At 42.0% G+C, this 14,082-nt stretch overlaps 1 protein-coding gene across 2 annotated transcripts in view; it reads left to right on the top strand.

The window, feature by feature from the left end:
• Positions 1-14,082, top strand: part of LOC126758282 (runt-related transcription factor 3) — a 99,608-nt gene that overhangs the window by 50,418 nt on the left and 35,108 nt on the right. For both annotated transcript variants that reach the window (XM_050472497.1, XM_050472496.1), the window contains exon 2: positions 6,640-7,286. In XM_050472497.1, coding sequence (XP_050328454.1) covers positions 6,776-7,286 — 511 coding nt within the window. In that variant the 5' untranslated portion in view covers positions 6,640-6,775. The remainder of the gene's footprint in view (positions 1-6,639; positions 7,287-14,082) is intronic.

Genomic DNA, 14,082 nt, shown 5'->3' with positions numbered 1-14,082 from the left:
CTCTTCGATTAAGAATAAGTAAGAGTTTTGTGTATTTCTGATCAACCGATTGACATGATACACGAATTTTGCAGTTTTGCATTCCAATAGATCATTGTTTTGATCTTCTTTGCCATATTCCAGACCATTTTAAATGCATTGCTTTTCAAGGCACTTCTGGTCGATATGTGGAACGAGTTTAAAGCCTTGATGGCTGTTTGGCTCTCTACGTAGATGTTAGCTGTGGAGTTGCCTCCAAAAGCATTAGAGCGCTTTTCCAATAGCAAAAACTTCTGATGAAATATACTGAAGTGATGTGGAGGCTTAAAAGCCACCAACCAACCCACAACAACTCCCTCCTCCATTTTTGATCCATCCGTGAACATATTTAATATGTTGCGCTCAGCGATGCATATCCGCCAATCATTTGTTTCTAACTTTACTTTGAATCTTCTTTTCCAAATGAAAAATTGGGATCATGTGGTCAGTGCTTGCTAAGCCGCTATTACTTACTGAGCTATATCTTAAGTTTCTATATATAAATTTTCCTGTCGCCAGTAGTCGTCCCGTCGACTTTGCCGCTAAGTTTTCTTCTATTGGTGGCAAATTTAGCGCTAAATTAAGAGCTGCCGTTTGGAGGGTTCTAGTGCTCCCGTTATGCACATCACAACGAGCCGCTGAATCATTTCTATTGTTTTTGGGTAGTTAAATTTCCGTAAGCCTGTGCACCGAAGAGCAAAAATGTTCGTATTATTGCTGTATGGCATGAGAGAGGAAGATAGCCTCAGTTTTTCTGAGCATTTGAATACAAACAATTTTGATTCGCCACATTCAATAGAGTTTCTGATTTTTTTTTTTTTAAATAAATTCTGTTTGTTTTCTGCTTGTTAAAACCCGATCCATAAGCACTTAATTTTTGCCTACACGATTTTCTATGAACAGATAAAAAATAGTACATTGTAGCAGCAGCGTCAGTTAAAATGTTCGTAGTTTTCTAGCCAGGGGTGTAAAATCAACTTTATTAGAGGAGCTACCAGTCAAAAAAAAATTACCAAAATCTACTATAATTCTACAGCTGAGCGATTGCAAGATGACAGTGATTGAACGATGACTGAATTGTGTTCCTCCTTATCGCCCGCAGCATTGCAAAACAAGTGAATCCGTATAAAGGACTGATTTTTTTATTCATTCATCTTCAAATAATTCAGTTCTTCTATATAACTTGATGGGTGGAGCAAAAGTAAATAAATGTGAAAAACTAAAAAGCTACTCTCCCGTTTCACATTAGAATTGTCATTGTCGAAAACGATCCCATTGAAAGAGTTGCAATATTCCGAAATGCTTATAGAGCGGAGTTTCTGGATGATAGTGGATTAGCAGCCATATACGATCTATATATGGTATAACCGGCTCATATTGTTCAAGCTTAAGCTCACACAAAACGTTGTTATTAAGTTTTTATGGTTCGGAATGCTTAGACGATTTTTGGGTTACAGAACGGTTAGCGTTAGCTTATGGATGTTAATGGTTTTACTTTTTAAAGCGATATTGGCTGAAAATTAAAAAAAAAAGATCAGATTGCCTCAATTAAGACATAACACAAATAATGGCCAGACAATTTGAAGCACTTGAAGGCCAATGCAATGAAATATATTATAAAGACATTGCTCGCAAACTTTTAGTGATAATTTTGAGTTTTATAAACAATCAGTATACCTTCAATATTTTTGAACTCGTTCTTAATATCTCATTCTTTTCATATAGCATTCGATTCTTTATCAAGTTTTTTGCGTGTTTTTAAAACATTATTTGTCAGATAATTGATAATTGTTTTTTAATGTATTGGTTATGTTGAAGTTGGTGAACTCGACTTTTAAGCTGAATGACGCTACAACCTCTAGTTCAGATGATATGATAGAAAAGGCCCTCTAAGGACAATTTTAAGATTTTAGTTGCTTTTTGAATAGCCCAAGTGAATTAATGGCATTGTCATTGAAATTTTTTCTTCTTTTTTGGCGGTTATAGCCGAGTTTGTAACAGCGCGTCAATCGTTCTTCCATTTGGCTATTTGGCGCCAATTGGAAAGTGTAGCCGGGTCCTTCTCCACCTGGTCTTTCTAACGGACTGGAGGTCTTTCCTTTCGCCTTCTTCCACTGGCGGATACTGCGTCGAATATTCTCAGAGCTGGAGTGTTTTCATACATTCGGACGACATGATCTAGCCAGCGTAGCCGCTGCTTCTTAATTCACTGAGCTGTGTCAATGCCGTCGGACAGTTCGTTCTTCCATCGACTGCGCTATTCGCCATTGCCCATGCATAGAACCATAAATCTTCCGCAGAAACTTTCTCTCGAAAACTCGTAACATCGACTTATCATATGTTGTCATCGTCCATGCCGCCTCTGCACAATATAGCGGGACGGGTATGATGAGTGACTTGTAGAACTTGTTTTTTGTTCGTCGAGAGAGGGCTTTACTTTTCAATTGCTTACTCAGTCCGAAGTAGCACCAGTTGGCAAGCGTTATTCTGCGTTGGACTTCGATGCTAACTTTGTTGTTGGTGTTTATGCTGGTTCCAAGATAGACGAAATTATCTACAACTTCGAAGTTATGACTGTCAACAGTTACGAGGGAGCCAAGTCGCGAGTGTGACGAGTGTTTGTTTTATGACAGGAGATATTACATCTGACCCTTGTCCACTATAGGACAGATTTTCATCATTTCTTTGTCAAACCTGGGGAAAGCAGAACTTATGGCGCGATTGTTTTGGCCAATGATATCAATGTCATCGGCATACGTAAGCAGCTTTTGGAAGATTGCACCTTTTCTGTTCAGTTCTGCAGCTCGAAATATTTACTCCAGCAGAGGACTGAAGAAGGTGCACGATAGAAAGTTGCCCTGTCCGAAACCTCGTTTGGTATCTTACGGCTTGGGAAGTCCCTTCCGATCTTGACGGAGCTTCTGGTGTTACTCTACGTCAGTTTTTACGGGTCTTTTCCAAGATCAGTTGTTGATTTATCAGGCCTAAAGCCAACCTGATAAGTTCTAGTTCTTTTGTTTTGTTGACCATATTCTGCAAAGAAGCTTTTGCATGCTACTTATCAGTTGAGCTATTCAACCGGTCCCCGTAGCTTTGTTGTTCTTAAGACTACTATTTGCTATTCGAACTTCTTCTTGGTCGGGCAACGGAACGTCTGCTCCATCGTCATCGATTGAGTAATTAGATTTACCATCTACTGGTGTTATGCTTTCACTGCCTTTCGGCAGGCTGGAAAAGTGTTCCCGACATAATTTCAGTATCCTCTGGGTATTAGTCACCAGATCGTTTCTGGAGGTTCTAGAAGAGTATGCTCCGACCCTGAAACCTTCTGTTAGTCGATGCATCTTACCGTAAAATTTTCAAAAAAATACTCATAAAAAATAATGGCAGATTTTCTGTAACTGATCTCAGATATTAGACAGGATGAGCAAAATATTTTTAATTCCGTAATGTTTTCGTTTATCTCATATGATATTTTTAACAAAAAACTTTCTGCCCCAAATATATTCATTTTTCCGTAAATTTAGCCTACAAAATTAATAAAGAAAATTAGTAGAAAACATAAATAAAATTTTTTTCCAACTCAAATATCTAGCCAAAAAATGTATTAAAACAATTTAAGCAATTTCAGCGAACCAATTAATTAAAATGAAACTATGTGCTATTCTAAATGAAAAAAAAATTCCGCTAAACCCAAATCTTATTAGAAAAAAGTGTGGCGAGCAACAACACAAATTGCGAAGCAGACTAAAAGCCACCAAATCGATTGATACATTGACCGCAGACATGGAAGGAAGTCAGGAAACCATGAATTTTGATTTACCGAAAGCGAAAAAGTAGCCAAAAAAATATGAAATGGCAGCGGCTGCCGGAGTCTAAACACCAATAGCGGCAGCAAGGTGACAAACCGCGACTGAAACAAAAACAACAAGAAATGGGCGCACTAATCCTAACGGATATACACGGCTGGTGTCACTGACACCACGGCCGGCGCTTGGCAGACCATTAAACGGAACGCTGTCGGAGCTGTCGAACAATAAAACATTACCGACACCCTGTATGCATGTGTGGAAGTGGCAGTGTGTGCGAGTGTGGTAGAGAGTGGACAAAGCGGGCAGACGAAAAAACACCAAAAATGGAGTATGCTGTTTAATATCTTGTGGCATGTTGCACGTACTCCATATGAGTATGCAAAATTGCGCAGACAAATGCCTCCACATGAGAGTGTGTGTGCGTGTGTGTTGGTGCGCGCCAAAAAAAAAAAAAACAATTTACGTGAGCAACAAAAGCGAAGTATGTTAACACCGTTAAATGTGTGGAGAGCAAAAAATCGCACGGCAGCAGCGACGTAAAAAATGCTGGCTACAAAGAGCGCAACAAAACCCCGGCAAGCCAGTACTCGGCTCGGACCCAGCCCAAGCCATCTCAACCCCTCGGTCAGCTTGCGCCGTTCACTGCGCGTAAACCCTTACGTTTTTGGCCAGAAGTCAACCAACAGCTGCGGCATTTTTAAGTAATTTTATCGGTCGCCGCGCTTACTCCGCGCACAGCGCACCCCACCACAATCACAAGCGTATCAGTTGTGCCACGTTGTTTTTGCGCATTTACCGTTGCGTTGTCCAGCACTTTGTGCCACTTTCATGCGCGACTCCTTTTTGTTCTGCATGTTGCCACATTTTTTTATCACTCCGTTGCGCCGCAGCTTCGCTGGGAAAATGTAGTCGCGCACATATTGAGCGGCGGTTGGGCGGCACATCGGTGGAAATCGTCGTGTTAAACAAGGCCATCGTCATGTTGTGATTCCATCCATAAAAGCATTTAACATGGCCAGTTTCGGTGGCGCAGCCAAATAACCCCAGACTACGAGGCACTCTCACACACACACGCGCGCATATAAGTGGCATATTTACATAGTCCTTTGTGGCACGAAAGGTTGCGAAAATGCCGGAAAAAAGGCGCAAAAATGTGCGAACAATGGTTGTGGTTCTTTGGCAGCGACTACACAAATAATTGGAGTAATATTTGTAACTTGTAAGCGAAGCTGCTGGCTTCTGGCATTTATGTACTCGCCCTTATGGCTACGCTCCGGCACCTTGGCCATTGTCATGTGCCCGGCTGCCAACAAAACCAGAGCACGGTGTAGGGTGCTTTGGCAGTAGCATAGCTTGATTTTGAATTATTTAACAAGACTGTGATTATGCCTCACCTCAGGCACAAAAAAGGTGCTTGAAATTACTTTTTATATGAAAGAATTGCTAGAAAGAAAAAATTTCTGGAAAAAAAAATTGCTTCGAAAAATCGATCGAAAAGCAAGCAAAGGAGAAGGTATTTTTCCAGCATCAATTTCATATAAATATTAATTGGCAGAGTTCCATTATGTCGTGTTTTGACTTTTTACTTGTATACTTGTAATACCCAGCTGGCACCGAGCTCCCCCTAAAATGCTGTAGAACTAACAGATGGCGCTCCAGTCGAAATAATTGTAAAAAATTTGCGTTCACTGGCCATTTTCATTTAGAGTCGGAACAAGTTGTGTATTTTCATCGAAAAGAAAAACGCTGAAAGAAAAGTAATTTTCCGCTAGGTGGCGCTGATGTTAAATTGTTGTGTCATTTTTATTTACGATCTCAGAAAACTATGATTCGATATATATATATATATATATATATATATATATATATATTATATATTACTTTGAGAAATAATCCCACAGATGCTGCTGGTATCAATTTAATATTCAAAGCATAAAAAATCGATAAAATGAAGATCGATAAATCCCGGGTTCGGGTCGTGGTATTCCAACACATTGATTTATGTGTTCCTATATGCATAATGACTAATATAAAGACTATAATCACTAAGGATAACAATGGCAAACAATGTCAGTCTACACGTTTCAAATCCAGGCAGATACTTGGCCACGAAGACTGCTTTTAGACTCAGAGAAGCCGGATATATGACAAGCTGCGGGCAGGATCACACTTCTTCACTGCTTCGTTGTCATTCCTCACAATTTAGATCACTTCACACATCACAGGGGGTGAAGTCTTCTAACGGGAGCTCTCAATCGACTCTTATTTCAGACTACTAGACTGCTGTAGCGTAATTCAGGCGAAGGTGGCTGCCATTAGTGTAGCTGCTCGGAAGTGCAGCTTCCATCAGTAGACCAAATTAGTCGAGGATATTCCTAATTTCTTACGCCAGAAGGATCACTGTGCCAGAAGCAGCTCACAGTCATACAAGCTCTGTTTGTTCACTAGCGCTCACAGTGCTCACTGGAAGTCCAAAGGTCCAAGCCCAGATCGTAAGAAGATATGGGAAAACCGACTCGCTTCCAAATGGGTAAAATTGGAGAAACAGCTCATCAGCTCGGAGTATTTTTTATGAAGTGCTTAAAGGAGGTGCGGATTAGTATAACAGGAAATCTGAAAGATCTATACCAATTTTAAATTACTAGTAACCCATTCCTCTGCAGAAGAACTACCTCTATTCTGTTCTGAACTGACATGATAGGGTTCGCCAAAAAGATCATATCACCATATCTGAAAGTTATATCTATATTTATGAATCCTAAACACGATTAAACATTAACCATGACTTTTCTTTCTTCCATCTTTTCAGAAGCCCACTTATATAACATAAGCAACTCTACCAATCACTCCACACACTAACTTTTTCATTGTCGCCGTGCTACAAAGAAAAATTTGCAAAAATTGTTCGCCTCAAACAAGTCGCCTGCGGCCCCAACCACTACAGAATGCATCTCACCACAACGACCAACACCGTCGTCGCCAACAATGCGGGCGCGACACAGAATAGCAGCAACAACACAAACAATTCCAGTTCAAATAATAACGGCGGTAGCAACAATAATAATGCTACAAATGGCAACAACAACAATTCCAATGAACAGAACACACCGCCAACGGCCGCCCAACTGCTAAATGAAGCCTACACAAAGATGACCTCGGACATATTGGCGGAGCGGACTTTGGGCGATTTCCTCACCGAACATCCCGGCGAGCTGATACGCACCAGCAGTCCGCTGTTCGTCTGTACCGTACTGCCGCCGCATTGGCGCTCCAACAAGACGCTGCCGGTCGCCTTCAAAGTTGTCTCGCTGGGCGATATCATGGACGGCACTATGGTGACGGTGCGCGCCGGTAATGATGAGAACTACTGCGCCGAGTTGCGGAATTGTACGGCCGTTATGAAGAATCAAGTGGCGAAGTTCAATGATTTGAGATTCGTCGGTCGCAGCGGTAGAGGTAAGTAGATAATTGATGCTTTGTTACTGATCATTTGAGGAAAACATATTTGCTTGGTGGAAATCTATTGAAGCACAAAATGAGCAGAAATTCTTGGATTTTGCAAAAAACTCAGCTAAAATTTCCGCAATATTCCAAAATATTATAATTCTGTAATTATAGTTTGGTTATTCGAACTCACTGGGCACTGGACCTCTATTATTGGGCTTTGTAGTCAAAAATTTATAATCTTGATTTCGCTGTGGTTGTAATCCCTATAAATTAAACATATAAGTTTGTCAAGCTTTTGTTTGATTGAAGTCATTCCCCTCTACCATTCATGTTTACTTTGTAGATCCACTCAAAACCATGGAGACGCTAATCATTGTATGAGGAATTAATATCAAATTCGAGAATCAATTGTATAATTTATGCATAACTTTTTCAGTCGATTGCCTTATACTGCTGTAGAGGAGATATTGGCAAAGGTGGGGTCTCTCACCAAAAGTGGCCTTATGGCTCTACGACACCATAGTCAAGGCCATTATTTTATAGGGCTCTAGAGAAGACCACACTTGCAAAGAAACTCGAGAGCGTTCAACGGGCGGCGGTCATCAGCATGTCTGTGCACCACAGGCCCACTTCAACCATGGCACTTAACGCCATCTTGTACATAGTGCTCATAGACATCATCGAAAGGCTGCGAAAGTTGCTATCAGACTGAGACAATCAGGGATCCTAAAAGAACACGTGTCTGAGCACTCGGAAATCCTGAGACGCTTTGACTTTATACCTGATCACTTGGATCACGGAGTCGCCAAACCGAACTCTGGCTGATTAGGGGTGGGTTGGTGGAGAGGGGCCTTCTTTACAAATGGGTCAAAAGCTTGGGGAGAGAAGGTTGGCGGAGGGGTTTACTGTCTCTCTATCAACTATAGTTTCTTCCTGACTATTGATTTAGTGATATCTTTGCCCTAAAAGTTTCTTTCTAATTGTGGAGCTTTTACCTTATTGGCGTCTATGTTGCAAGGCTTGGAATGTTACCAGACGCCATCTGCAGAAGTTGTATGTACGAAGATGAAGTAGAAACAACTCAATACCTCTTTCTTCTGGATGATAATTTCTTTCTACTACGACTTTCGTGAATATTTGCGACAGGTGCATTACTGCGAAAACTGCTCTAAAGTTCTGAATAGGGTCACATTGAAATTCTCTCCTCCTTCAATTGCATCGCCGAAAACAACAACAAGCTACTCCTAGCGGCGACTGTTTCTCTACTCTTCTAGCCACGACAGATATTTGGACTTGTAGAAATCGCTGGAGAAAAGGCGCATTGAGCTTTGTCACGGATGCGTCGAAGCTTAGAGAGTCACTTTCTCCTGCATATAGTCCAGTCTTAGGCTAAAAATCTCATACCCTACCTACATAGATACCACAGTGGACCAGCGTTATAAGCTGTCCAAGTGAGTTCCCTTTTAGGCTCGACTATTTAACCTAACCTAACCTAAGGTTACCTAGGTCAACTGAAAGTTGATAGGATATATAGTTTATGGTTAGATAATATTCCGCCTTCCATATATATTCATAATAAAGTATTAACGGAATTCACTTGTACCCAAAATTTGCTCTCATATATAACACTATGTTCCTTTTTGCCCTGCAAACCTAAAAGGAAAACCTTCAAAAAACGTAGTAACAGTGTTTTTTATTTTCTAAAAACTTCAACCGAAATTTTTTCTCAATTACACCCTCAATTAAGAGTTAATATTTGTTTGAATGCCGGCATAATTGAGTGGATTGTTCTGGCCGAACAATGAAACAATTTCGAAACACCAACAAAAGCAAAATACGGCGGTGGCGAAAAAATCAGGAAGCAAAACTAAAACAACGAAAATTCGCAACAATCAAAATGGCAACATCAGCAGTAATGTCTTTCAGCAGCTGACAATGCAACACTGCACACCAACACACACACACCAAACACACGCTCGAGCGAAGAAGGGAACGTAAAGTGGCAACACTTTGGCAACCAAAGTGAGCCTTTTAGTAGCAACATTTGCCACACACGCACACAAACTCTTCTGGATGCTGCAAATTCGCTTTTGTTGTACGACACACACTTCCCAGTTGTTGTTGTTGTCGTTGCCGCTATTATCTTGCAACACTTGGAATTTGATTGTTGTTGAGTCAAACTTAAAGTGGCAAAATTGTTGGCAGCACAAAAAAACAGCCGTCGTCGCCACCGCCGAGAGCAGCGGTTTCTCGCTTAAAAAGCCGCCTCACACCGCTTGGGGACCCCTCATACCTCGCACATCCCTTGGAGAGCTAAAGTTGTCCATTAGACAGCGAAGGCACGTTTAACAACTGCCACTTCACAAAAGCTCAGTGTTTTAGTCCAAAATGCGCCCTTTGCCTTACTGACCGGCGTTGCCACTTTTTTGATTTTTTTTTTGTTTTTTGTTTTGGTTTTTGTCGGCAAGTAATGCAATTTCGTCAGCAGCAAAAAACAATTGAAAATATTTCGAAACAAAGCACTCCACTTCGAGTGTCCACAACACCAACAACAACAACAGCAGCGAGAGCAACCAAAATGCGAGTAAATTAAAAAAGTGCAAAACTTTCGCTTTACCAACGCGCAAATGAAAATGAAAAGGCAAAAGTTTTGCGTGAAACGTAAGCAAAAACATCAACAACAACAACAACAAGTGGAACGTGCAACAAAATCAACCAATTTGGCCGCCCGCTATGGGAGCCCGTTGCACAGGCGTCTAAATGTGTCGTGTATTTATTTCGCAGCAATTGAAACTTTGCTAAAATTTTTACCGTTTTATTTTTAATTTCTTGCACTCCTTACCCTGTGCCCTTTAGTTGTTCAGCTGTCGCTTTGTTGCCTCTAATGGCAGCCGAACTAAACCGCTTGTTAAGCGGAAAAGTGTCAGCACGCGGTCAGCTTCATTTGGCTGCCGTTTTTTGCATCGCCACTCCCACTTCGGACCTTAGTTTTTCTGCACTTCTCTTCGTCGTGCTCTTGCAACAGCAAAAAGTGTTTGAAAAACGCGTTTTAGAGTGGCAAATTAATTTGCATCATTAATAGTGCGTTTTTATTAATACAATAATGAAACTTTTTTTGTGTCTTCCACCGTCATCAGCAAAAAAAATTTAATAATCGGTTGCACCGAAGCTAAAATACCCTTCACAAATAAAAAGTTTTCCATACATGAACTTGATTTTGATCGGTCAGTTTGTATGGCAGCTATATGCTGTAGAGTTCCGATATCGGCGGTGTCGACAAATGAGCAGCTTTCTCGGAGGAAATTACGTGTTCAGATCGATATCCCAAAACCTGAGAGACTAGTTCCGGCTGGCAACTGCAATCAAGAGTACAGCGGATCAAACCAATGTGTTAACCAATACCCTGAAAAGGCAGGCTTTTTCAGTACCAATAAGCAGTGTGGAATGGACACACTAACCACATTTGTAGGGTACGAGGCCCATCAAAAACCTTTGCTGTACTTTAGGTTCGGCACCCGGTTCCAAACCAACTCCACATTCAACTTACCCGCATTCCGGTTTTAACCCCAACCATCGCGATACTCCCCGAGGGACCAGTCCGCATGAGCACGTTGGAGCGAACTCTAAGGGCTCCTGCTCTCTGTGGTAACAGACCTAAGCCTCCGGTTGGACCTCGTAGCCGAAACAGCTACCAGTTGGGCTTCCATACTCTTCTGGTCTTATAACCAGAAGGGTTGGACCTCATATGCTCATTACACGAACACACCGTTTACACAAGAAGTGAACACTGATTCCCAGTTAAATGCCTTCACCGCCTAAATATCTCAGGCGTAAAACACTCTAGCTGTTCGGCATTCCGACTAAGGATCACACCGCTAACATCTAAACTTCCAACAGTCTTAGCTGGACTCCAAGCTACCCAGATTCCTAATGTCTGAGTTCATCGGGCATTCCACCCAGTCCTCTAATCGCCCCCCACAAAAGCAGCCTGAAATAGGAGCTTCTGATGCAAAAATGGATTCAGAGGCGCAGACTCAGACCCTAGACCCTCCCTCTCCACATCATCAAAATCGGAATCCAGTCATACCGCAGCAATGACACACTCAAGCACCTTCTTAACCTGAATGCAACAGCAGGTCAAGAGGGGGTGTACCTAACCAAACCTGCATAGCATCCGTTGAGACGGTGGGACATACAGACAAACAGGCAATTATTTTACAATGCTGTATGATGAAGAGTTTTTGGCACCACAAGACTGTCGTGGCCGCTTCCCACCATGCAGTGACTCCATAGGTGGTACAGGCCGCAGCCACGATATGTGATGCGAACAGCACGACGTCTGAGACGCCAATCACTCCCCAAAATGCGTCGTACTTTGCTTACGGTTGCTAGCAGTCGCTTCTTCACATTTGCCAGGTCAGCCCCAGGTATTTGACTTGCTTCACATACTGATGCTGACACCATTTACCGGGACAATCAGCTCTTAAGCAACATTGTCACCATTTTTTCCAATTTCTAAAAATTGTCCTCCCGCGCGCTCTAACTCAGACCGCAAACGACCTTCAACCAGAAGAAGAATGTCACCCACATACGCACAACACTTACAGAGTTGCTCGGGCTGCCCAAGTAGAGAGTTCGTCATGACAATCCAGATAGATAGATTAAAGATGGAACCCTGCTGGCAGCCACGAACTATTGTGATCTCCAAACTCCCATTCATATCGACTAGAGAGGCTTTTCTGTTCGAAAAGTAGCTCCGCCAAAAGGGCAATTTCCAGATAGCCTAGCTCCTCAAGTCATTACATCACTCGATCCCAGCTTAGGTAGTCAAACGTCCTCTTGGCTGGGGGACATATTCGTTGACATTCCCTGTAACACCATTCTGAACATAAAACTATACATCCTCAATACTGCTTCCTTTCCTGAACCCATACTGCCTATCCGAGCACATATTTGGCGTAAGCTCTTGAAACCGCTCCACCATAACTTATGGGACTCATCCCGAATTGATAGATTGCCTACCTTGTGTTAATATTCTGCGGTTTGTATTATAAATTTGGAAAATGGCGAAAAGAGCACACAACCGGTATACTTAAATTTGGAGTAGAGAGTAAGAGAGAGTACATACTTACAAGCCTCTCTTGAGACGGATTTTTCACCAGCACAACAATTTAAAATAGACAGAATCAGGTAGTATTCACTTGTTGCGAAGTTTGAACTATAAGTTGGATACAAAAGTATCTGTCAACCAAGTGACAATAGTTTCTAGCGTCGATAACGAACAAACAATGTATGGGGCCTGACCTAGCACAATTGCTCTCCCATTGATCAGAGCTGGGCACTTCTATGCGATTGCTTTCTTCAGACGGTCCAATTATAGACAGCATAGGTGTAAACTACGAGTTCGGCCGGAGAGAAATAGCTCATGGTTTCGAACCAGTTATTCTCTTTTAAGCATACCAAACACATAGCAAAACCTGTCTGACCGTCACTTCTACCTTGGCCACCGTTTGCGCGGGCTCTCCCCCCAAATCCGCCATGAAACTTTTTCGCAGGTTGAATTTCAGTCCAGGAGGTTGTTTTTCCACTATATAGGCACCTTCCACTTTGAGCGCCGAAGAGTATACTTTACCGCAGGCTTTTTACTGAATATTCGAAGCTAGAGTAAAGAAGCAAGAAAACTTAAGTTGAAAATCTGATCTACCATTCAAGGATATACTTATATAGAAAACATACATTTATATATACATATATAAATACCCATGAAGTGACTTGTAAATACTATGATTTATAAGATTCGGGTATATACTATATTCCAGTTAATCATTTTATTAAAAGGATATTTGTGATTATTATTTACAGAAGCTTTCTTTTGTCGTAAGAAAACAAGGTTTGACAGCACCTTCTTTGCTCTTAATCGCTTAACTTTTTTCGGGCTTATAAGAAGTCAATGCTATACCAAGCTACACACAAATATCCTCACTTTGTTACAAAATTTTCTAGCGAAAATTCGAATGGAGAAACTATTGTAGAATAACTGTATTTGCAATGGAAATCAACTAACAACAACAATGCGCCAAATAACAAAATTCGGGCTACTCAAAAAAGCATTCAACAAAGCAACAACATAGGACAGCGAATCAACATGCAACCGTTTGCGGTTGAACCGCAAAAACCAAAGCCTCAATACAGGCCGCATTGCTCGTCAACACGACCCCGGACAAGGCGTTCAGACGCGCAGCACAGCGTTGCCGTTATTCGGCACACGCGTGTGTGTGCGCCAATGGCCGCACGCTAAATGGTGCCCACGTTGCCACCGCTGCTGCCACTGCTGCCACTTGCCATTCATTTACACGGCGCGCATTTAATTATAAAGGCTCAGGGCTCAGCGCCTGTCAATATGAGACAATAAGGACTCTACGCTGCGCGGCACACACACGCGTGTATACTCGCTGTAGTGCGAATATACCGTTACGTTAGCTGCTGTTGTGCTCACATCAAAGTCAGCACCAATAACCGCCGCCACCGCCGCGCTGTCCATAAAATTTGAACGCGGTGTTCGCTTTTTGCTTTGGTTGTAAAATTTGTTGGCGCTTTTGGCAGCACCGTTATCCCTGCGCCACGTTCTCTACGTGGCGTATATCCATCGTAACGTGTTTGGTGTTGAGCTCCGCTCCATATGAGCCACAGCTGCGTGTAAATAAAGTGATGTTTGCGCTGATTTACCGAGCTTGTCAAGAAAGCGCGCTACGGCGCGCGAGGTGGCGCGGCCAGAGGGGATGCGCGCAACCAATTGTACCTCACA

Source organism: Bactrocera neohumeralis, chromosome 5 (assembly GCF_024586455.1).
Source record: "Bactrocera neohumeralis isolate Rockhampton chromosome 5, APGP_CSIRO_Bneo_wtdbg2-racon-allhic-juicebox.fasta_v2, whole genome shotgun sequence".
Taxonomy (NCBI): domain Eukaryota; kingdom Metazoa; phylum Arthropoda; class Insecta; order Diptera; family Tephritidae; genus Bactrocera; species Bactrocera neohumeralis.
This window is presented reverse-complemented; position numbering and strand designations above follow the sequence as displayed.